Source organism: Chelonoidis abingdonii, chromosome 13, assembly GCF_003597395.2.
Source record: "Chelonoidis abingdonii isolate Lonesome George chromosome 13, CheloAbing_2.0, whole genome shotgun sequence".
NCBI classification, from domain to species: Eukaryota; Metazoa; Chordata; order Testudines; family Testudinidae; genus Chelonoidis; species Chelonoidis abingdonii.
In genome coordinates, this window is record NC_133781.1 from 11,721,848 (window position 1) to 11,747,233 (window position 25,386).

At 45.1% G+C, this 25,386-nt stretch overlaps 1 protein-coding gene and 1 long non-coding RNA gene across 2 annotated transcripts in view; one reads left to right on the forward strand and one right to left on the reverse strand.

The window, feature by feature from the left end:
- Positions 1–25,386, forward strand: part of LOC142047658 (uncharacterized) — a 370,347-nt gene that overhangs the window by 88,514 nt on the left and 256,447 nt on the right. The window lies entirely within an intron of this gene.
- Positions 14,760–25,386, reverse strand: part of LOC116832186 (heparan sulfate glucosamine 3-O-sulfotransferase 3B1-like) — a 41,581-nt gene continuing 30,954 nt past the window's right edge. The window contains exon 2 of the mRNA XM_032792724.2: positions 14,760–15,383. Coding sequence (XP_032648615.1) covers positions 14,765–15,383 — 619 coding nt within the window. The 3' untranslated portion in view covers positions 14,760–14,764. The remainder of the gene's footprint in view (positions 15,384–25,386) is intronic.

Below are 25,386 nucleotides of genomic sequence, written 5' to 3' on the forward strand. Positions count from 1 at the left end.
AACATGTACTGTGTAAATGTAATGAGATCCCTGCACTGTTACCCCTCCAGGGCTAAATAATGTTATCCTGCTACATGGCGTGTGAATTTCCTGTGGTTTGACAGCCAGCTGGCTGTCTTGTACAACTGTGTCATTTTACACATCTGTAGCCATACCATCGTATATGTCATCTGCATCGAACCCTGCCAGTGCTGTACGGCTGCTAGGGATGGCGTGGTTGGAAAATAGCCAACCTGCCCTGGTACCCATTAGTATCCCCCCAAAACCTGCATCTAACCAGACAGTTACACACAGTACAGATCATGGATCAGATGTTCAGCTGATGTAAATGTAGCTCTAATGAAGTTACTTAGACAATCTCCATTGGAGACAATGGAGATATTCTGATTTATATTAGCTGAGGATCTGGTTCCAATATGTTGATATTTGAAGAAGTTTGCCTAAAAAACTAATTATTGCTTTGTCAGACTCTCTCTCTTGGGCCTGCAGTTCCCTGTCCCACAACAGCCTCTGAATAAGTAGCACACACCGTTGCACATGGCTCATAACTAACCAAGTGCTGGTGCATCTGCTAACTTGGGGGGTAGATTTCGGAAAAGTTCACAAAGTTTTCATAACAAATCAGACAGCACAGATTCTTCCTTCCTATATGTTCCACTGAACCCAGTCCGATGACAGAATACAAACGTACATCTGAGGACAGATTACAAATCCATCCTTCCATGAACGCAAATAGGAGCTTTGCAGTAGATGACCTAGAGTTTTCTGCCAACATGGCAGCAACTGTGGCATTTCAAATCCACTTTTCACCATTCTTTGCTGTAGCAGAGAGAGACAAATTCTGTATGAGCTGAGACATCTGCTTGAATTCCTGCTTCTGACTGGCACTTGGCATTCTGAGTACCTAAAACAGACAGGTGGTAAATATACCTTACACAACCACCTGTGTGCCTGATCCACAGAGGATGTGAGCATTTCAGCCACCAGCTGGAAGAGCAGGCTTGTTAAACTCGTGCTGTAGAGACATGTGCATTCAAGACTGAGATTCTCAGGTTTAGTCCCAGCAAGCTACTTTCTCCCCGAAGCTGGGTCACAATTAGAGCTGGTCAAAAGTTTTCTATCTAAATCCTTTTTTCCAAAGAACATTTTGACTGTTGAAAAACTGAAATAGTTTTTGGTTTGTCAAAGGAAAGTTCAACTTGACATTTTCCACAGAAAACGTAGATTAAAATGAGTTTTTCACTGTAATCTTCCACAGAAAACAAAGACTTTCTGACCAGCTTTATACAGAATTAACTATCCGGAAGTCTAAAATGCCACATTTATCGTATTCATTACTTTATCAACCATAAATCATTGATTGGCAAGTTTAAATATGCCAAGCAAAGAAAACAAAGTATGTAGTATGATACAGCCATCATTGTTCGGTGCTTGCAGTTTGGGCTCCTTGTTTGATCTAAGTGCCTCTAGAACTCAGAACTTTGGCTTAGGGAGGGAAGGACAAGCCATACACCAAAGCAATGCTGCATTTCCCAGAGCAGGTTGCCTGCAGCATGGTCTCTTTCAGTCTCTTTAGAACACAGGGCACTTGGCAGGGCAGAGCAGGCAGGCCTGGACCGTTGCTCAGCCCTCAGTTATTGGACTGTAACCCATAGATCAGTGTGTCCCCATGTTAATTGTGATAATGTGACACACCCCTCAGCTTCATTCATGCCACATTACCCTTCTGAGCTGAGCCCTGGAAAGCTGGCAAATGGCCTGTCTCCAGAAGAATGCGTGAAAGAGAAGCACAGACATGGGAAACGGAAGTCAGTTGCAGCCACGCATTCTACTACTGCTGTTGTAGAAACCACTTGAAATGGTAACGTCAGTGTAACAGGGCTCTCTGCCCCTTTAATAGCCTTGGCAGGGGCGGGAGGGAGAACAGGGAGCTGCTGATCCTGCCCTCCAGAGACGCCCAGCAGGCTGATGCTAGGAATCAGCTGATCTGTACTGCATGACCATGACTGGCCCACGTTCTCCGCTGGACAATATAAAGGGGATCAACCAGGTGAGAGCTGTCTCTTGTAACCAGAGCAGGAGGCTGCAGGCCAGCAGATCTTTTGGAGACTCACTGGCACCCAGGGTCAGCTCCAGTCGCAGGTACCTGGGACAGCCAATAGAAAGGGGGGGCACTCTGTCCATCATTGGGGCAGCACGTCCAGGACTGCGGCGGGAATTCGGTGGCGGGTCCTTCACTCCCTCTCTTCCTCTTGGGCAGCAGTTCAATCGGGTTTTTCTTATTCCTCTTTTTTTTTTTTCCGCCGCTTGGGGAGGCAAAAAAGCTGAAGCTGGCCTTGCCCCCACTGCAGGGTCGGAGAGAGCCCTGCCCAGTAGCTACCAGAGGCTGAGAACCCCAGTCTGAACCCCTAACCAGACCATTTGTTACTTTTTGCACACTTTTCTTTCTTATTTGTAAAAAACAGTAAACAGAGCCCTGAACAAAGGGACAGAAAACTAACCTGGGAATGGCTGATTATCTGTTTCCTGCTGGTGACTAGGACCACAGGTGTACAATCAGCCCATAGGTAACTTATTGTAGCTTTCTTATTCCAGGCCAGTATAGGACAGTTCACTGTTTCATGACCACTCTGACAGTTCAGCCCCATCTAATTTGAACTAGCCATTCACAGTCATTGTGGTGTTGCCCTGTTGTGTTTCAAAAACATTTTCACCCCTTGCAATGCCTCTAAGCAGGCCCAGTGTGAGGCAGAGCCTTGAGAAGAGGATATTCCAGAAATCCCAAACTATCCTGTCATATCTGCTTTCTGTAGAAACCTGTGCTTCAGCCATCTGCATATTGTCCTTTGTTTTCTTTTCAGCCTTATTCTTCCAGATAAGGGAATAGATCCTCAGCAGGTGTGAATCAGTATAGCTCACTGTCTTCAATTTACACCTATGAAGGATCAATCTGCATTGTATTTCCCTTCTAAATGGTATTTCCATACTATGACTCCAGGTGTGCATGCTTCCTTCTTCCCTCCAAGAAATGGCGTTTTACACCAAGGGCCAGTAGCGTGCCTTTTGTTTTCTGGGTCATTTGCTAACAGGACCACCAAACCACAGATTGCACTGGAGCTGTGCCCTGTGGCAACCCAGGGCTGATGGGACTGATGTTGAGCTTCTCTGGGTGACTTTGAAGGGACAGGATCTGTTTTGTTGTTAGTGACAGAGGAAAGTTTCAGAGGCTTGACTCAACGTGCATAAACCTCCACTGGCTGGATGCTTCTCCATGTCAGAACACCAGGCAGCCGGCTAAGGCAGGAACAGACTCAGGATGAAACAGAAGCAGGATCTGGCTGGAACATGAGAAGCCTGTCAGAACTCTTACACAATTAGAATGTTCCTGACCCAGTAGCAAGGCTGAGCAAACTGGAAAGAATGCTTCCCTTAAGCACCTATATACCAGCCTGGGAAGCACCTGGGTGGGTCCTCGCCTGTGGATTGGCTAAACCCTGGTTGAATGGTGTGAGGCCTATCACATGACCTGCCTCTGATGACTCATCACACTCTCTGTTTCAGGGATGACTCATCAGGTTTAAGCAGGTTTAGGCTCAGAGGTAACTCAGGGATGGCTCATCACCCTCTAGGCTGATTTTCTTTGGTCTGAAACAATGGGACTGGAAACCTCGTGAGAATAGGCTCTCTCTGGAGATTCCACTAGGTTTGGGTCCAGTCTAGAGCAGAGATGCGGACCAGATGCAGTAACAGGGGGACATGGCAGAGTGAGTACCGAGGAGTGTGGACTGAGGAGGACATAGGCCTCTGAATTAAGGGCTCACCACTTAGCTGCAGCTGAACTCTGCTTCTGCTTCTTCACAGCAGAAAAGAAAGATTTGCAGCTCCATGGTTTTGAGGCTGGCTGGGGTCAGACGGGATATAGGGTTAGATGAACCCCATGTTTGATCCAGTAGAGAAATTCCTCTATTCCTAAGAGACCAGTTTTCTGACTTGGAAGCGAGCAGAGATACCAGATAGGTGCTGAGGCTAGAAAACCAGTTGTAAAGATCAAGTTAGGGACCAAAGCTGCAAAGTAGACGGGCCAAAGCCTACTATAACCTAAGCTTAACACTTGGAAAGGATCCAGGTGCAATACCTAGGGAAACCAAGGTCATCACTGCTGAAGACAAACGGTAGCCTCTGCAGTAGCCTTTTTTGAGTAGAGCAGCTAACCAGTTATGAAATGGACAGGATAGTATGCCCTCCAATGCATGCCATGTTTCACATAACCCATTTGCCCCAGTTTCCATCACAACCGAGAAGGGCGGGTGCACTGTAGAACAATTAAAATCTCCAAGCCCAGGGGAGATCACATAGGCAAAGCTTCTGTACCAATGACAAGGGGAGGGTTGAGTCAACTCCAGCTTCAGGAAATTAAAGTCAGGCTCCAAACTCCATCATTTAGGTTTGCTACTGAATTACCAAGGGGTCATTTCTTTAAACAAGAATTGCATTTCTTTGCTTCAGTGCCAGAAAGATATATAAAATATAATTCATGGTCAGATTAATGAGAGAGGGAAAGTCATTAGAAATCAAAAATGAGATAATTGTGCTGTGGACATGAGTGATGGCAGTAAATAAATTATATATGGTTGACATTACTTAATTAGTTGGAAACATAGTGCTTTTTTAACTTTGCTTAGGTGAAGTTTTTCAGCTTTTGACAAGTACATTTCAAGATAAGTATCCTAGATGTCAAGAAAGCCAGATATATCTCATCACTCATGTCATTTTTTGGCCATATAATTTTGAAATTTGATTTAATCATTTTAGAATTTTGGTTCCTGCCATAACATGGCATGTTTTGAAATTGGAGAACAATATGCAGATTATACTGTGTTCTCGAGAGCAACTAGTCAGTGTCCTCTGAAGCGGCTCTTGATACGATGGGCAAAAGATCAAGTCTGAGATAAATGGTGTTGTCTTAATTGTTGTAAATGCTTTGATAACCGATAACACTTTGTACTTCTACAGTGCTCCTCACTTGAGCCTCTCAAAGCACTTCACAGGCATGAATTAAGCCGTGCAAACTAGAACTGGCTGGTTGCAAATAATATTCTTTAGGCAACTTTTCATCAAATAATTATTCACAAATGTGTGTTCCTATTATTTTGCTTGCAACCGCCTTCTGCAATAGGAAAACATTATCCCCATTTTATATCGATGGACCCATGCCGAGGCAGAGAGGTTTAGCTGGCTTCTCCAAATCATACAGGGCCTGATCCAGAGCCTGTTAAAATCAATAGGAGTGAATTAAAGGGAGAATTAGAACCCAGTAGTCCTGCATCAAATCACTTGCTCTGTCCATTATTCCATGTAACCAAGAGAACCTTCTTTTGCTAATTAATCAGCATCCAGGATCCTCCATTGTTCTGCAACACATGTAGTCATTATAACTCTAAATAGTGGAGAATCCAAATTGGCTGGTTGGCTTAGTGGCTTAGTTTTCCTCCAGGTGGAACATTCCACTGGAGTGTTGTGTTTTTGTTTTATCTTGTTTAAGAAACAGGCCATTAAAACACTGTGCAGAGTACTAACTCTGCACAGGGACAGTTGATTCTTACTAATTCATTATAAAACAATTATTACCTCTTGAGATATATGCGTGAGAAAAAATTAACTTTGTAGGCCTTACCCAGCCAGACAAATTGGAGGATAATAGGGTTAGCTTTAAATAAAGTGATTGATGGACTTGCCCCATGGCTAAGTGAGATTTTTAAGGAAAAATAACAAAATGCAGGGAGAAAGGCACATTAATTCAGATTGCTAATGTTTTTGCATTTTGCAGTAGTGCCAGCTAATGCTGTTATTGGGTTGTACTGATTGGCTGGGAAGGAGGCTTAGCAGCACACTACCTCAATCATTTACATACTGAAGATCTTGCATGGTGTAAATCAGCCATGGGGCAGTGATGGTTTGGAAATGACAACAGACTTTTATTTTAAGATGGTTCAGCGTTGTGAAGTTCAGACCCAGATCCAAAATTTCTCAAGTTTTCAGACTGTTTTAAATTCAAGGATTTGATCCTAATCCTAATAGCTTTAGGGGCAATCTTCAAAGTTCACAGCTTGGTCCGAACGCCAAAGTTTTGAGGGCATTAGAGAAGGGCCCAACCCATAGCACCAGAGCCAAATGTGTATGGATATAATTAACCACATAGGACTATGCATTTTGTGCTCTGAAGTGTATCGTGTAACTTGTACTAGGACAGCAGAGTCCCTCAAGGAGAGCTGCAGATGAAACTGGTTATTCAGGCATTAGTATTCTTTTGTCTTTGAGTCAGTACTTATCTCACTGCCCCAGCAAGGCATGGGGAGATGCTATGCTCATGATAATGTGTCCCTACCAGTTGTGATAGAAAAGCTCTCATGGTGCTTTTCACGCGAGTATGGGTAATAGTTCTGGGTTCCTGTTTGGGTCATTACATTCTGCCTCCTAACTCCTGCCTACTGTTTCTGTTCCTCTCACACACATCCTTAATTCCCAAGGAAATGACACCTCCATTCCCTGTCCCCTCCAAGTTGCTGTGAGTAATGCATCTGTAGCACTACCTTCCTCCTTAGCCAACCCAAACCCAGATCTTACATCTAGCTCACATCCTGCAGAACCCTGGCTTGAGCTGAAGAGTCCTGCACCTACTAAGTTCCAGGAAGTGCACGGGCACAAGCCCACCCATATGTGAAGGCCCCTAAAGTGACTAGCCTAAAAGGAGGAGTGACTAAATTCGAGGACCACTGGCCTGGCTGCTGCTGCTGACATAATGAGCTCTGCCACATTAGCTGTTATCAGGGGAGGAACAAATGAACAAGAAAATGTGCAGCCGTTGTACAATTTACCAAGAGCATAGTGCTATGTCTTCTGCCATGCATAGACAAGGCTGTGTTTGATCTTCATGCACATCTGTTATCCTGTAAGGCAAAGCTTCTCTGGGAGTTTTATCCAACTTAGGTTCAGCCAGATTTGGTCCAGAATTTGTCTCATGCCAAAAAGTTGCTTTCATTTATGCAATCTAAACCAAAGATCTGAGTGGCTACGTAGTTAAGGGCCTACCCCTCCCCAGGGTGTGTCAGGGTCAAGTGCTCATTCAGGCTCCAGTCATCCAAAGGGGGCAGACAGCATCGGCAGTTCTAGCTGGGCTTGTCCCTTCCAGGGTTGAGAGGAAACATGAAGAAACCAGTCCTAAAGCTACCAGCCTCTCTCCCTTTAGGGGCCTCAGACAAGCCACAGTCCAACTCAAAGGCCTCTGGGCCGTCACCAGAAAGTGTCTTGTGGCAATTGTTTATAGTCTAGCCCACCTCTCTCTCTGGACACTCAGACAGTTCATAGGTATGGCTGCAGGCACACCCTTGACCGGACCTCTCCTCATGAGCTGGGAGATCAGATGTCTAGCCTCATCCTCCAGTTTCAACATGCTGGCGAGGGGCACTTGAGCCCACAGCACTGCCTTAACCCGTTCCTATCTCGTGCAGGGTTTGTACACCCCTCACAGGGCCATAGATCATCAGCTTTATCCTGACTTCCCTAATCAGCTTCCTACACCAATTGCCATATAATAGCAATCACTACAGTCATTGCCCCAAATGCTGCCGTATCACATGATAAACTACAGCAGTGATACTTAGACCTCAGTGGTTCAGGAGCCAAAATGGTGATCAACATTACTCAAAAGAGCCTCCGTAGTGTGAATTCATTGTTTCATTTACTATAGTCTTGGTATTCTGACAAAGTATTATTTTCTCAACTACAATTGGTTAATATAGTAAAAGCATCCTGTTTGGCTAATAACTTAGACTGGTAATAATTAAATCACGCTGTTTTAATAGTATGTTCTGCAAACAGCCACAGGAGTCGCCTGAACTACAGCATCTCAATCACCGTATCATTCACAAATCTCTCTCCGTCAGGTCATCCATCTTCTTCCATTCCAGCTGATGTTTCTGAGCCTTGTCTCCTTTATCAGCACCCTCTGGCCACCCTATCTTTTGGGAAATCCCTTTAGCACACCTCTCTTAGGAGCTTGCCTCTCCTTGCACTTAGTCTTTCCCTTGGTCTCCTCATTCCATTTAATGAAAGGATGCCATGCTGAGCTGCAAAACCTTGAAGGCCCTTTTCAAACAGGGAGACAGACCTAGATCCTCAAGCTATTTAGGCACCTATTTCCCACTGACATCATTAAGAGATAGACACTTAAATACCTTTGAGGATCTAGGCAGAGTCTACTTGATCTTTCCATATCAGCTTATTACCCAGCACCTGGGGTCTGCTGTTGGTGGGAGGGTTATCACCAAAGGTCACCTGTGTTTAGAGATGTCTTGTCTGAGTTTAGTTCTCCTTAGAGGCAGTCCTGTTTGCCATCTTTTCCCCCGGGAAAAAGGAAGACCCAACAAGAGAGTTAGGTTGGGATTGGAAATTGTAGTTGGTGGGGGGGGTTCATCTACCCTAGAAGTGCTACAGTGGCACCAATGCAGCTGCGTCACTATAGCACGTGTGGTGAAGACTTTCTCTGCTGTCTGCATAATAAATAGCAACAGGTGGGTGTTATGTTGGTAGGAGAAGCTCTCTTGCCAACATAGCGCTGTCCACACTGGCACTTAAGCCGGTGTAACTTACGTCGCTCAGGGGAGCGGCTTAATCACACACTGAGTGATGTAAGTTATACCGACATAACCTATAGTGTAGACAAGCCCTGGGGCTCTGTCCAGTTCCTAGTGGACAAGCCCTCATGTCACAAAACTGCTCTCAGAACTGCCCTCTACAAAGATGTCAGGGACTAAATGGACATGGGCCTGGAGCCTCACCCCCAAGCGAGGATCTGGGCCATGGGGCCTCAGCTGTTTTGTCGATGCTGCTAGCAGCGGGACCATGCAGGAGCAGCTTGCATTGATTGAGCCCATAGTGTTCACGGTCCTGGTTAAATAGAACAGTGGTTCCCAAACATTTTACTAAGGCAACCCACCAACTGCATTTTGTTTTGCAACCCACCCAGGGTGCAGATCCATGGCGGGGGGTCATAGGCCAGCATCCTTCTCCTCCTCACTCTGCTAAGAGGGCACCGACCACCCACAGCAGCACCCCCTCTCCCAGCACTGCAACCCTAATCCTGGCCTGGTGCAAAAGGGAGGCCCAGGCAAGGGTGTTTGGAGAGTCAGCCTGCCCTGCACTCATCCTACTGCAGCAGCACCTGTCTGATGGGGCTGGGCTCGGCTCTCTGCTCCAGGCATTGTGACCTAGCACACATGGTCACCATGGATGGGTGGCACAGCCAAACACGAGTGGCACTGCAACCCTGTTGCAATGCCCCAGAGTGGGGAGCCAGGCCTAATGCCCCAGGTGGGTCAAGATACACCATTTGGGAAACACTGAAATAGATGACTTTACTTTCTACTTCCCTTAATACAGCAAGTCTACTAACACTAAAGACTGGGTCCTGTTCCAGTGCAGTCAAGGACAAAACTCCCATTGACACAGACCAGCATCTAAGGAACATCAGCGACGCAGTGAATACAGTGGAACCTCAGAGTTACAAACACCTCAGAAATGGGGGTTGTTCATAACTCTGAAATGTTCATAATGCTGAACAAAATCATGGTTGTTCTTTCAAAAGTTTACAACTGAACATTGACTTAATACAACTTCGAAACTTTGCTATGCAGAAGAAAATGCTGTTGTTTTGTTTTTTTTAAGTAATTTATATTTAACACAGTACTGTACTATATTTGGTTGGGTTTTTTTGGTTTGTTTCTTGCCTGTGAAGCTGCCTGATTGCGTATTCCCAGTTCCAAATGAGGTGTGTGGTTGACTGGTCAGTTTGTAACTCTGAGGTTCTACTATATAGTGAATTTTACACCTGATGCAACTCCCATTGACTATAATGACAGTAGCATAAGATGCTAAATTCACTATGTTAATTACATCGTTGATGTTCCTGAGTTGCTGTCTCTTCATACTGACTATGTGTTACCAGCCAAGGCCTCCTCTATCCCTAGTGAGAACGTATTTCTGTAATTCAAGGCACTCAATCTACTGGCAAGAGGGACGAACTGTCCTATGATGGTCTCCTGCAAGGTGCTGAGCACCCTCACCTCCCACTGAAGTGCTAAGGGCCCACAACTTCTGCAGGATCAGGCCCTCAATGCTTAATTCTGCATCACTGAAGTCAACAGTCAATTGATCTCACTGATTTCAATTAGAGTTTGATCAGCCCTTGCGGCTGCGCTTCAACAAAGCACTTAAGAACATGCTTAACCCATGGAAGCCCATCCCTATTCAATAAGGCCCCCCAGTTCAGGAACACAGTCCTGTTCAGGAAGGGCACTTAAGTCTCAATTAAGTAATCATATGCTTAAGCACATGCTTCAGTGCTGAATTAAGGACTATATTCACACATGCAGCCTCCACTGACACTAATGGGAGTTGTCTACAAATATCCGATGGCAGAATGCAACCCCAAATGCTACCAAAATAAGCATGGAACATGATGTTTTCATTGTAACCTGTGGAGGTGGATAAAGGACGAGTGTGTCTATGATTTGGTAAAATATATTTTATTTGTTCATACAAAGAAATAGTATGAATTATCAGAATTTCATTTTCCTAGAAACATCTTTCTCTGTGTAAAATTAATTTGTGTTGTACATACCACAAAATACTTGATTTACATTTTTTTAATTCTTTTAAAAACAAATTGGCTATTCTATAGTACCATGTTACAGACAACACATCGCTAATATCTGTACTGCACTTCTGAATACAGGGCTGAATGAAACTCAGCCATAAATTAATGTTACAATGTGAAAAAAGAAAATCTAACCACACCTCTGAGTTTAACGGTTTATCCTTCTTGAAGAAAACGAAACACGATGATAGCATTGTGTCCATTATTAGCAACCCAGATGCATACTACAGGGAATCCAATCTTGGTTGCCATATTGCTTAGGTAAGCCCTTTTATATTAATTGGTCTCATACAAACTTCATTACAAAGGCTGTTCAGCCAAGATTAGCAATTTGCTTAAGGTATTCAGAGTATCAAACACCATATATTTCTATAATCCAACATGGTTGCCTCATGAAACCATTCAGTACCAAGGTTTGATTATACCAACTAAGCCAACAGCCTCGTGAATTTTGTACAGTTCAGAAAGGCATCAGGAGATCAAAAATTGTTACAAAGAAAGCAATATACAGAGAGATCAGGACACCTAAATCCTCCAGTATATATATATAAAAAACCAACCGAAGGAAACAGAGGTGAAATGAAGAAATGGCAAAGTGATAAATACCTGAAGTTTGCCAAGTACTGGAAGAAATGGGATCACATGGTTGGACAATGTTGTCACTTCACCAGAAAGTGATCTTGGTTTCATGACAGCTAAGTGAACAGCTGGAGAGTGACCATGCAGGGCCACCAGAGTGCAAAGCTTAATTCAACACACTGCGTAAGTTCTGCATTAGGAAGATGCCGGGATTCAAGTTCTATAATAACTAGTGTCCTAAGATGCTGCTTTACAAGATCTAAAGCTTTTTTCTGAAATCATTCAAGACCCTCAAGCTAGCAGGCCCTTATGGTAAATTGAATATGCTAGTATATTTATCACTCAGTAGTAGAGGTGGACCCCAAGACCTGCAGTCCATGGCAAAAGCCTGGGCCGAAAACATACACACATCCAAATGCCCCTTGAGTCTTCATCTCAGTTTTGCAACCCAGGGCTCACTCTGCACTACAGTAATGAAGATGCCACACTCTCTATTGTGGCTTTTCACAGTATTAGCTAATGTGTTGTTCGGCTGATGGAACTGCCTATGGCAAAACAATACTGTTTCACAGGCGAGATTCACCTTTCCACGGAGTGGGAAAAGCTCAGAGGAAAAACCAAATCAAAGGTTGCACTATGCTCCAAAACTGACTGAAATTAGACTGTCATTATAGAGCTTGACACTGCAAAGGGATTTGAGGGTGCTCTCATATACCGGTCTTTCTCCTCGCCCACTGACCTGGGTATGGCCCCCTCCCCCCACATTTCCCAGTGGCATTGATAAATAGGAGAGCTGGGACAGGGGAACTTTTTGACTCTGTATCTACCTTTACTTGCCATGACATTACACTGCTCTTGTAAACAAGTTAAAATTCCCTGTTAGTCATTAGGTTAAACTAAGCACCCCTGGGGTTTGGAATGGGTGCAGATCCATCCACATTTCAAGGGGCAGCATTTTACTGCAAACCTCTTTGTTACAGAGACAGAGGGCTGGCTTCTGCTCTCAGTACCATTAGTGTAAGTGAGATCAGAGCTGGACCCAGCAAGAGCAACATGGGCCTGTTAACTGAATGGTTCAGAAGGAAAGTTATTGCATCTGCATGTCCATCATTAAGCAGCTGTAGTGGACAGCTGTATCGGACAAACAAGAGCAAGGAGGCTGTTAAAGTAAAAGCAACATCTGAGGAATGTTATATGACAACCACCACCACAGCTGGGTATTGTTTAGTAATCTGGTATTATAATGGAGGGGTTGCTGATAGGGGGTGGCTTCAGCCTGGTGCTAAGATATATTGGCGACACATATGAAACCAACCTAGCAACATAATGAAATCATGTATCTTTTACCCATTTGCTGTTGCCGCAGCATTATACATGCAGTTGTCTGGCATTTTATTACATTGCACATATTTTACTTGTTTACTTACACAGTGACATCATAAGGTTTATTTAGCAAATACCTTGCTGCTCCCACTATACGGTATTTATAGACATTCCTGCACACTGTATGAAAGGTGCAATTAATAGCTTGTTTAATCGATATTCAGGGTTAAAGTGAAGTCAAAACTAGCCTTGTGTACCCTGTAGTTGCCTTGAAACAATGGTAAGGCCCTGCTTCAATTAAATTCAATGGGAATTAGGACTGGGATTTTCTGCAGTTACCCTAGTCACTAAGAGGTCCATTAGAGATGGGTGAACCTCAGGCGGTGAGGACAGACACCCAAAGTTTGTGAGAATTATCCATACCACCTAAGCCTACAAAATTTGGCCAGAACTCTAGTGAAAATCAGATTCATTCACTCACTGCTAGCTTCTGCCAGGGCTGTAAATTTTGCAAGAATAGCTATTCTGGGGGTGGGTCAACATTTCTGGTTCCATTCCTGGCCTGACAGCAGAAACTTCAGGGAGCAGAAACGCTCCTCTGAACAGCTCAGCTCCTCAAGAAGTGTTTGGTTCAAACTACAGGCAAAACGTTGGGTTCTTATTTTAACTGGTTGTCCCATCCTTGCTTATGTATTTAAATGATCAATGGTTACATCTCTGAGTAAAGAGCCGTCTGGACTAATGACAGAGCCGTGTGTGATTCAGGGTCTTATTTTCCAAGTATTTAGGGTGAACATACTGCATGTGAAATGAGAGACCAGTAGCAGTAGATGCAGGCAAGTACTATGCAAGTGTCCCTAAGTAGTTCTACAGATTCATCTGAATCCTGCCTGGTAACATCCCCTCCCAATTCCAGGTAGAGGCCTGTTCTGGACAGAGATTCTTGATGAAGTATTAGACCAAAATGTAAGGTGGACAAGACAACATACAAGGGGAACAAGACTGAAGCCCCCCCTCCACCCATCCCCACACAGTCATTGCACTGGTGACCTACCTCAGAGCCCCAGCTGTGCATGGACTCACTGTGTCCCCTACCCAAGCCTTCGGGGACACTAAATCAGTGACAGACTCATACCCTGGCTTTTGCTAATGGCTCCTGTGGTTCTATTGATTTTTTTGGTGTGTCAAAGCAGATGCTTTGCCTGCATGTTCGACACTAGTACGGAACCCATTTTAAAACGCACAAGGTGAGTGTATACATGTAGGAGCTGAAGTGCATTTACTACGGCATAGTTCCACCCAGCACTAAGCATTTCACATCTTTAATAAGAATAATAAAGTTTTAAAAAATGCATAGAATCCCCACCCAGGAAACCTGTTTGGGCCAGTAGGGGGAGATTCTCCTTGTTTAAAACAAAAACAAAACAAAACAAAAAAAAAAAACCACACACCCCACATACAGAGTGATAAGACTGCTCCTCCCTTACAGCAAAATCTCATGCTATAGGTGCTCCTTTTGCTCTTTTCCAAAGGAGCACCTTATGCACCAAGCAACACTTGGGGAAACAGAAGCAAGCAGAAGTCTCCCAGCAGCAGTATGGCTGGGGAGTGTGGAGACTGATGGATTTTGCACATTATAACGTCTCTGTAAAGCAGCTGCTGTGTTGGGCATAAGCATCTGAGCTTCAAAAAGCAGCACAGCCTCTCCCTCCCCTACTGTTATTCAGAAGGCAGGAAGGAACCGATCTCATGCAAAAGGTAGGGGAACAGATACTAGGGAGTTAGAAGATGACAAGTAAATGTTTATAAATGCCTAATACCCGTAACGAAAATAAAATTGTGCTTTCCCCCCCTTCCCCTTCCTTTTTAATACTAATTTCCTCTAGGTAAATGGAAACACCGTCATTTACAAACCAAACAAAATAAAAAGACCAATATTAGAATTAAACACCATGGAATGTTTAAAAAAAAAGGTTAGGGGCTAATATTCTAGACAGTGTGGTTAGGCAGCTTAGTGAATTAATTACTTAAAAATTAAAAATAAATTATTATAAAATAGATTTCTGTACATTTTACATACACACATATATCTTTATAGAAGCAAGCTGCACCATGGGGTAATTACAAGAAGACACTGTTGTGCCAGCCTCAGTCCCAGCCGAAGTCGTGCCCAGTCATCTGGTAGAACTTCATGTTGAAAGGCCTGTAGAACTCCCGCAGTCTCTGCACCACCTCTCTGTCTATACTGGGGTGGGTCCTGCCTTTCGTTTTCCCCAGGCAGTGGGGTTTGCTGCTGCCTTCAGCTTTCTTCAGGCAGGGGAAGCCCTTGGTTTTGTTGAAGTAGAAGTGTTTGTCCGTGATGATCCTCTTAAGGCCCAGAAAGTCCTGGACCCTGCCCAGCTCCCCGGCAGGGTCGCTGATCAGCCTCTCCCCGCTGACGAAGAGGATCTGCCCAATGGGGAAGTAGAGGAGCCAGTTCTCCAGGTGCTTGGCGTAGATGCCAATCTGGATGGCACTCCACGAGGTGTCGATCAGGCCTGTAGTCCTGTTTTTGAAGGTCAGGCTCTCAAAGGTGGGGATATCAGGCTTCTTTGAGAGAGTCTGTGTGTAATCAGAGATGGCTCGGGTCACGGGATCCCGTACCACCACGATGAGCTTGGTGCCCTTTGACATGGCGGAGATTCGAGCAGGTGCTTCCTTAGTGACAAAGTAGCTGGGAGTTTTCTCCATGGTGATCTGCCCATCCAGGGTTCTGGGCATCAGGTCTCTGCCAAGAAAACAAATGCACTGGTTAGGACAGCAGGATAACTCAACCCTTGCAATGCAACCTTTATGTGCCCTGCTACCAGCATAAGTCCTATTTGCGTGACTTGCAAATACACAAAGTATTCAGGCACGAGGTTAGGTTCCTGGCAGTTATATCACAGTAGTGATTCATGCTCTGTGTTTGGCTTGCTTTAAAGAGGCTAGTCCGCCTCCATGGGGTGTGAATTAGCTGCAGCCTTGAAACTACATCAGTTCAGCAAAATGGAAATGAAATACATTCATCAGAAAAAGCTAGAGCACAGAGAAAAGGAATCATTCACCGTTGGGTGCTATGCCGATTGCCTGGCCCAAAGGAAAATCCTATTTCCCTATTACTTAGCTTTTGTAAAGGTTACTGGGCTTAATTTCTAATGGGAAACCCATTGCTCTTCTCTTTTGTAACACTACACTGGGAAGTTTTCTAATGTGCATCACAAGAGAGACCACAGCTTCCTTGTGAAGCATAAAGCATGTACAATTGCATGCAATGCAGCAAGTTGAACAAAGAACTGGACGCTGACTTGTCAACATCAGGTCCACCATGTGTACTCAGGGGAAGAGGCCTCTTAGTCTCAATTCTCTTTTCCTCTAGACCCCCTGAAAGTGCACGATTGTTTCCTATAACACTTGTACAGCACCTAATACAACAGGGCCCTGGTCCACGACACACAAATAATAAAAAACAACAACTCCTGTTGACTTCAATGGGAGCCATGATCATGAACCCAAGGGAAAAACTTGAGCCCTGTGTTTTAATATCACGTAATGTGAATGTATAACAGCAAGAAAATCCTTAGCCTAGGACAATCGCTTCTGTGCACTTTGGCTAGTAATTGTTTGTATAAATTATACCCATTCCTAGAATACTTAACTCCTTGCTGCCATGTATCAAATCCACTGTAACGTGTGTCCTACTAATAGAAAATACAAGTGAAAAAAGAGATCTCTTCAAAAGGCAATATCCCACATACCTCTTAGGCATTCCACTCACTAAGCTCAAACATATTGAGCCATCATAAGGAAGGAGCACTGGGGCTCTGTAATTTAACATGCCAAATGTTTTCACATCTACGTGCTCCTCTTTCATTATAGGCAAGATTTGCTTAGGTGCACTCTAGAAAACCCATGCCATTTAAGCCCACAGTAGGTCTGTGCAAAGTGGTAAGAGGCAAAACCTCTGTGGGAGGGCAGCTCGTCTTTGCCCTTACTGGGTGCTGTGGGAAAGGTTTCTGTGCCAGCTTTCCATAGGTCAGCATGTAGGGCAATGATGGGGCAGGCCAGTGGAAGTGCTGTCAGATCCATGTTTAAATGGATGTCGTGTCCGACCATGCAAGCTGCCAGAGGAAGTGGATTTCACCTCTCCCAGGCCCTTGCGTTTCACCCACAGCAAGGCCTAACTCCACATGCTTCATACAGGTGCAGTGCTTTTTACTCATCGCATGCCATGCCTGATCACAGGTGCCAGATAGAGCAGCATAGGTTCTATCAAATTCCCAGGGTGAGCGAGTCTCCAAAAAACCACTCTGCCAGGTAGAATAGTGATTTTCAGGAGAAGCTGCTCTCCAACTGGCAAATCCTACAAAAGGTCTGTTTTCTAAGCCAATCACAAAACATAGCAGGCCAATAATGGCCCAGCGACAACTACTGAATCTCACCAGAGCTGAGGCTGAATTTGACAGGCCCCTTGTTCACCAGTGTCTGGTTTTTTGAGAAAACGGAACCTGATCTCCATAGCCTGTGCTGGCTGTCTCCTGGCTTAAGATATTGGTTTTGACTTACAAAGGCTCTACTGGCCTGGGAGCTACCTATCTAGGAGATGATTCACCCCTGCAACCTACTGCAGCAGCTGCGGTTGGTGGAGATGCCTACGTTGAAGCCACTTTGGAAGCAGAAAGAGAAGTCTGTTAGTGTGCTGGACCTTGGGAACTCCCTTCCTCCCCAGGTTTGAGAGAGCCAGAGCTCATTAGCCTTCAAGGGATGGTAGAAGGCCTGCTTTTTCTCCCTGGAGAAGATAAGTAGCCTCCATCTCTTGCTGTCTTCAAGACTGGATGCTTTTCTGGAAGAGATGCTTTAGCCAAGCAAGTTATTGGGCTCAACACAGTAACTGGGTGAAATTTAAGTGCTGGTGTTATAAGGAGGACAGACTAGATGATCTAATGGTCCCTGGTGTCCTTAAACTCTGCAAATCTAGGAAGGGCTGGGCAGTGGTGGTGTGCAGAACTCTTGGATTGCACAGGAGGGGGAAGCAGAAGGAATCTATTTTTATTATATTTATGGTGTTGGTCGGTCAGTTGATCCAATCAGAGAGGAAGTGACAGGGGTGTTTATTTAGTTTTCTAAAAGAACATCCAGGGCACCAAGAACACTGGACAAGTGCTCCATTATGCTTTGTAAAATCCAAAAATAAATAAATAAATCACCTCTGGCAGGTACAGCAATTAAATCCATAGGCCTTTGGGATACTGGAAAAGAGGGATTCACTGGGAGAAGAATCATAAATCTCATGGTCGAGTGGCCTTCTGCCTTTACAGACGTACATCCACCTCCCAATAGACTTACAAAAGAGCCACAGCTGGCCAGAACCAGAATTCATGTGAAGTGCTGCTGACACACCTTAGCTCCTGTTAGCTTCAGAGTGAGCTGAGGGTGCTCAGTTCCTTACAGGATTAGCTCAAGAGAGTTTCACAGCAAAGTTGTCTGGGCTCCCCCTACTGGATCTGCAGTGGCAGTTTGCGGAAAGATGGTGTTTCTAGAGCTATGAACTTCCCTGTTGAAAGGCTGGCACAGGTACAATAGCAGCAGCCAAATAGATTCACAATGTGCCTTCCTCTGCATGTAAAAAACCCAAAGTCTGTTCTTTGCCAGTGAAGAAGAATAAAACTGGTAGGGAGAGAAATGTGATTGTCAAGCTTTTCAGAAGGTATTCCAGGCAAAGAAGAGTAAGAATAAAGACCCCCTCAACATGCATTAGAGTTGTTGAACTAGATCCACCAGGATCTAGTTCCAAAGCAAAGCTTTCCCACTATGCGCTGACACTCTGTTGTATACTGGTAGTGTCCCAAGACCACCAACAGAATCACAGAGATTGTCTCACAGGGTCTGCCTTGTTTTAAAAGGCAGCGTACAAAGCAAAAAGGACAGCAATGGTATTTGATGGACAATGAAGCCTGTTGAGACTAAGATGGGTTTGAACATTGGATTAAAAACAGCCTCATGCTTTAGGAAAATTAAGATCTGTATCTAGGTCCAACTTTGATGGTCTGGCCCATCTCTAGCAGAGATCTACATACGGGTCTTGCATGCTTTCCTAAACAGGAGAGTAGTTGGCTTGCTGGTGACTAAACAGGGGAAGCATCAAAGTCATAGGACTACAGGTTTACCAGATGGCCTGAGATTTACACAGGTGGAGAAGTAGCTAATGCTTGTTGATACCTAGCTTAACTAATAATAGATCATGATGATTCTGAGCTGAGCCACCATCTGATTCATGGGTATATACAAAGGGCAAACTGGTTTCATCATGGCACTAAGGGACCAACCCCTACACACACTGAAGTCCACAATGAAACTCTTGTTGGCTTTGGTGCAAGTAGGAGTTGGCCCAAGTCGTACACCCTAGTCGCTCTGAAAGGGACTGATCCCAGAGCTGCAGGAACAGCAAGAGCAAACTAAATCAGTGGAGAAGCAGCACTGAAGAGACAGTGGTCAGAAGAACTGCTGTAGCGGACACGTGTTGGCATGCTGCAACCCATCAGGATGAAAGGAGGGGAATCTAACTTTGCCCCACTATTGCTGATCTGCTGTGCATAAAGGCTAAAGAGGATAATGTGCTGCCCCGATGGCTCTGTAATGTATTCTACGACTACTCCTCATTTCTAATACACAGGTGCAGCTCTTGGGGACTATGGGGTCCTGCCTTGACCTGCAGAAGATGTACATCCAAGTTAAAGATCTGGGTAGCTTCAATCTGCTCTGTTTTGTGCAAATGGGTTTTGCTCCTGATAAACTGTTAACACGGGGAGATAATGAAAGGGGAGTTAGCCATTGGCAACCTTAATACCCTTTACACCCTTGACAACCTCTCCCATACTCTTTGGTTGGGCAAGGTTTGGGTGCCCGATGCTTTCAGAAAGCTAACAAACCCCACCCTTGGCAGTTCCCAGCCACCCCTCATACAAACACCACAGCACACTGGGCCAGACCCTCAGCTGGTAGAAGATTGAATAGGTCCACTTACTTCAGTGGATCTATGGCAACTGACACCAACCAAGGATTTGGTCCTTAAAGCTTCCATGGAAGAGAGTCTTGGCAAAGCCATGAAGTGCCTGTGTGAGCAGAGAGATGAATTTTCCACAGGCAGAGAGCAGAGCACCTAACTCCGAGCTCTTAGCATGTCAGGGAAGATAGAATTAAAAAAGCTTTTCCTGTAATGAATATTTGTTCAGCAAAGCTTCACCCATCGTAGGCGAAGTGATGGGCTTACCCTCAAGATGGATTGGCCTACTTTACCTATTAACCACTTAGATTAATGTAAGAATGAATAAAGAGAGCCTAACCGCTCTAATCCCCAGGCCCTTTGCAGGCCCCAATCTTTATTAATAAAGCAAGCGCACATAAATGTTTAAAAAAACAACAAACAAAAAAACACCCTCTGCTGAAACTGCAGTATTTTAAACACAAACTCTTCCAATCTGAAAGACAGAGAGAGATAAATTTAGGAAGTCACAATGACAGGTGGCCACGTGGTATCCAATCCCCGACGCCTAATGCCCTTCGTGGCAGCTTTTTGTCCGCACAAAGGGACTCTGAACTAATCTGTTGACACTTCTCAATAAAGAATATCCAGAGAGGCTATTGTCAGTGGGAGGGGGTGGGTGGATGAGGGAAGGTTTACAAACTGTCGAGCTGTTATTTGTTTGTATCCAGTCGGCAGGTACAAGAGACCTACATTTGCAAGAGAGACAAAAGCTTTCCCTGAGGATAGCAAGGTTGTATGTGACTGACTAGCTATACCGATGGAACAGAAGCATGTCAGGGCTGTTGTAGTGATCCTTCCTGCACCTATTCCCCAGGAGGGGGAGAAAACAAACCATAAATGTAAGAAAGTTGGGTGTGTTGGGGTAGAAGAGGATGGGTGGAAAGCTAAACCTGACTAGAAAAAACATTTCTGAATCTAGGCAGCATGCAGAGTCCAGTTTGCGAAACATGTGGCACGAATTCTATCCAATACAATTATCGCCCAAGTGGTTCTTATTGTCAGGAATCTGATCTGGAGGCGTATCAGCAACATCCACAGCATGGCAGATTTTAGCTTTAAGCGTGTCTCCTCCCCTCCTGCATATGTCCATAGAGATTGTATTCACCTCTGACAAAGTCTGAGACGAGCATTTCATTTTAACCCACTATTTCTGGCTGATCATCTCCCATGTCATATTTACACTGTACAAATATTGTTTTCCTGCCTCTGTAGGTTTCTATCCACAAAGCCACATTATGCATGGGGCAGGTTTTCTGCAGTATTTTGGACATGCTATGAGAATGGAAACTGAGTAAGCACCTTTCTGGGGTTGCCAATGGGGCGAGGCAGCCGCAGTGGGTGCAGAACTAGAGGTGCCTGCTCCTGTGTCTCTCTTTCTGAAGCCTCTGGCACAGAGACCTATCGGGGCACATCAGAGAGGGAAGAAGGAGTAGACAAAGCGTGATGTGCTTCTGCAATTGTCAGAGGAGACTTTCCAATTGGAAAGCAGCATATAACCCAACCCCAGACCCTTCCGCTTGAGGCAGCTTTGAGCATGGGGCCTGGGAGAAAAGAACTCCTGTATTCTAATTCCAGCTCTGTTCCAGGTGACCTTAGTCAATCACCTCCCTGCTCTGTGCCTCAGTTTCCCAAAACAAAAAGATTATAATGCCTGTCTCATGGAGGGAGAGGGATGAGATGAGACAGGGTTGTATTTTGAGTAGTTTGAAGATGAAGAGAACTATTTAAATATTATTTGGATAAGCATGAATGGCTCAGATCCTCAAAAGGTATTTAGGTGCCTAATTACCATTTAGTACAATGGGAGTTAGGTCCCTAGCTACCTGTGAGGATCTGGGTCTAAATGCCTGGATGCTTATCTAAACCTCTTGAGCCTGTAAAACTGGGCAGGAAATCATGCTCTCTTGCAAAATTTACAGCTCTCCCCACTTCAGCTCAGGCTACAGCCTGAATGAGAATGATCTTTTTGTGATGTATTTCCAGACTTCTCCCAGCTGTTCCCTAGAAGGAAGAGACCAACGCTAAAGAAAGAGAGAGAGAGAGAGAATCAGGCAAATTTTGGGCTTCGACAACATTCAGTTCAGGTTCAGGCCTGTAATCCAGATTCATTTGCCTGTCTACACTGCAGGCCAGATTCAGAATACCCAGGCAGGTTTTGCTTAATTTTTAGTGATGGAAGACATGACAAATGTGTAAAAAAAAGCAGACCCAATATACAGCGACCTGATATTTTCTATGGAAGGTGCTCAGGCACCCTGATGGACTGTCTAAAAACCCAACTAGATTAGACTGAAGGTTCGTGTGCTCAGCAAACTCCCCTGCACCCACTTCCAACCAAAGGCTTCAGAAGACCAGCTGAGATGCGCAGAACATCTGAACTTCAGACGTCATTTATGACAAGGGAAAGGCTGGCCTTGAGGTGGCTAAAATCAGCCCGAACATAACACTTCCTAAAGCTGCAGTGTAGATCTGTACAGCATCTGTAGCCTTAAATGGTGAGGGAGGGACTCAAAGACACCTGACAAACCAAAGCACCCAAAGTTACAGACTGCTTTTGAAAAGCTGGGCCTTAACCTCTCTATGTGGATAATACTTTTCTAGCTCCTGGGACGTGTTGCCAGGACAAACTGGTTACTGTTTGGTAAGTGCACAGATACTACAGAGGTGAACGGAGAGCAAGAAACCCCTTAAATAAATCTCTTCTCCTCATCCTCCTTTGCAGGGCTGCAGTGGGGAAAGGCAGAGTCGTGGAATACTCCTGTTAGGGATTTATAGAGCACTAGCTAGCGTCGTCCCTAGGTGATGACAACAAGGAGGAGGTGTGAGGCAAATAAAAATGGTCTGTGTTCTCAGCTTACTAGGGTTTGGTCACTTGTATTTTTTGCTTTGTTCCTATCCTTTATGACACAATGAACCACTCCACGTTAACGAACTAGGCTGCAGGTGCAACAGAGGGTTCTGTAAGGAAACAGCCTTTCAAAGCCTGAAGCTGAATTCTATCTCCAGCAGGGAAGTGAGGGAAAGGTTTCGGAGATTGACAGCATTCTCTCTTGTGCCTTACACTTATCAAATCAGGGCCACCACCATCCTCTGTTTGGAACTGGTGGGCAAAGGGAGGGGTGAGACAGTGCTGTAGAACCGCTGTCATCTTAATGGAGGCATATTATTTTGGAAGCAAAAATAAACCCCTTGGATGCTCCAGTTTCACATACCGAGTTATCTTCGCCCATTGGGAAATTAAATGAGCTCCTCCCATCTTCCTTCATTCGCATTATGAATATTTCTTTAAGTGAAACACTCTTTAAAGGTTCGGTTCCATCCTCTCCCTGCACCGATAGCTCTCACCACCAAGGGGAAACAGAAGTGGTTTTAGAGGGCCATCAGGAATATAAATTTAGCTCAGAAGAGCATGTTCAACTGGGGGTCCGGGGAAGATTTGGAGACACTGTGAAAGGGCGGGGAGGGGAGAATACCCCCATTGCTGGCACCAAGCAGCTTTGCTTTACATTTCATCCACCTTGCCAGGGCAATAACCAGTTGTTCCTAGTCTCCCAGATAGCAGGTTGCTGACAGGAAGTGGGAGAAATTTACAACAGTTATCAACCGAGCTGAGGGCTAGATTAAAAAAAGCTGTAACAGGGCACGCTAGACAAGAGAGCACGGGGGGGGGGGGGGGGAAAAAGACAACAAAAAAAAAACCTTGAAGCTGAAAATACCCAATGCAGCAAGACAGCTTAATACCAGCCTTTGTCTTTAAAATGCAGTATCAGTCTCTTGTTTGCTGCACACTTTATTGCAGGTAGGTCATTTGGCAGCTTCTGTAGAAAACGAACCAAGACTATTCGCATATAACCCTGGCTGCAGCTTGCAAGCAGAGACCCCATCTTTCCAACTCACCCTGATTTAAATGACAGCAGAAGATACCCAGCACCCTGCAGGAGCCAGCCCCAGTCTCTAGCTAATGCAGATGCTAAGGGAGAGGGCCCAAGCACAAGAGCTGAGAGTCATACTGAAACACATACTCCTGGGTTTCTTTTAGCCCTACTCCACCCTCCTGCAGCTGGAGTTGGGCCTGATCCAGCATGGTGCTGAAGGTGCTCAGCAGCTTGCAAGACTAGGCACAGCTTCACTGCAATGTCCAGTGTTAAAGGGGGTTTTGAAGGACTTCATGGGAAGAGTCAGGAGCTGAACTGTACCTACCAGTGATGCAATAAAGACGGCTTACTGCCAAGTTTAAACTTCTGGCACATGGCTTGAATCGTGATTGTTTCTGACATCACAAGTAAGTTCTGAATGAGCTAAGCAGCTTCAAGACAGACTCCAATGTCAGGGAAAGATGGTCTGGGCTGAGCATGGCTTGAGGGGAGGGGGAGGAAATCACAAAGGAGTTTGCGGTGGGAGTTTTGAAAATCCTATGAGAAGTGTTCCTCCATCCCACCACAAGCTGTGGAAAGGAAGCTACGTAAAACGTGAAGTTATTTCGCTGGCCGCACCAAACTACACTTAAGTTTTAAAGGCAGCTCTTTCCTCCAGCTTAAGATTAAAATAACTGGATCCTAGAAATCTGGAAAAAATACGGTTCTAAAGCAAGAACTTGACAAGCCCAGGGAATGTTAAAGTAATAAAGTGTTTTAATTGTATCACGGAGGCTGCCATCCACACCGAGGTCACTTGGCTTTGAAATTATCACTTGGGGTTTTATCAATATCCTCCCCTGACCCCATCCACTGCCATGAGAAAGCTGAATAAAAGCCATTTAAAACCCTGGCTCTGCTTTGTTTGGTTGGGGAGGAGAAGATTTTTTCAAGAATATATATTTTTCACATGAAAAACTGTGGGTTTGAGGACCATGCCCCCTCCCAACGTTGCACCCAGGGCCCTGGCGGTAGCGCTATCACCTCCGCCCCACAGCACAGGTCACATGAGCTCTTTCATCTCAAGTGGGAGCCCATTGTTTGGGTTGGCAAATTACACAAGAAAACCCAGAGTGACTGAACCAACCTGTGCAGTTTTGGAAGGGGTATAAGTCGACGCCACGCCGTCAAATGCATGCCTAGTGGGCAGGGAGCCCAGGCTGATGGGGCAGAGGGCTCAGTGGTACCCTTGTTCCAGGTGGCACCCCGGGGGGGGGGGGAGGGGGAAGACCCGTCACAGGAGGCTGTTCCAGAACCTCGCTCCTTTGATGGTTACAAACCTAGTTGTTAGCCTCCATGTATTAACGGCCTGTGATTTAACCCCTAGACCATGTCTCCACAGTCAGACTATATTCCAGAACGAATGTATGTTTAAAGGTATAGACAATTTACTGCATCCCTGGCTCTCTGAAAGATCCAATCTTTCACCTGCTTTTTGCCCTAGCGTTGGCCAATTTTAATTCACACTTCGTTATTCTGGTGCAAGTTTCTGGGTGGGTTAGCCATTGTCTCCTGGCTTCCTTTGGAGCTTATGCAGGTGATGAGGCCCATGACAGGAGGGTTAAGGAAAGGAGTTGCTAATTGCCTTTTGAACAGAGGAGACCTGTGCACTTGGAAACCACTGTTGGCTCAGTAGGACTTACCCTGTGCCATCCCTTCTCCTCCTCACCCCAGCAGATTAAATGTGCCAAGCATTTCTTAACTTGAAAAGGGACATCAACCCCTTTTAGAGATGCTAGAGAGGAAGTGACACTGCTAGGCTTCAAAAACAGCAGCAGCTTGACAAGCACACC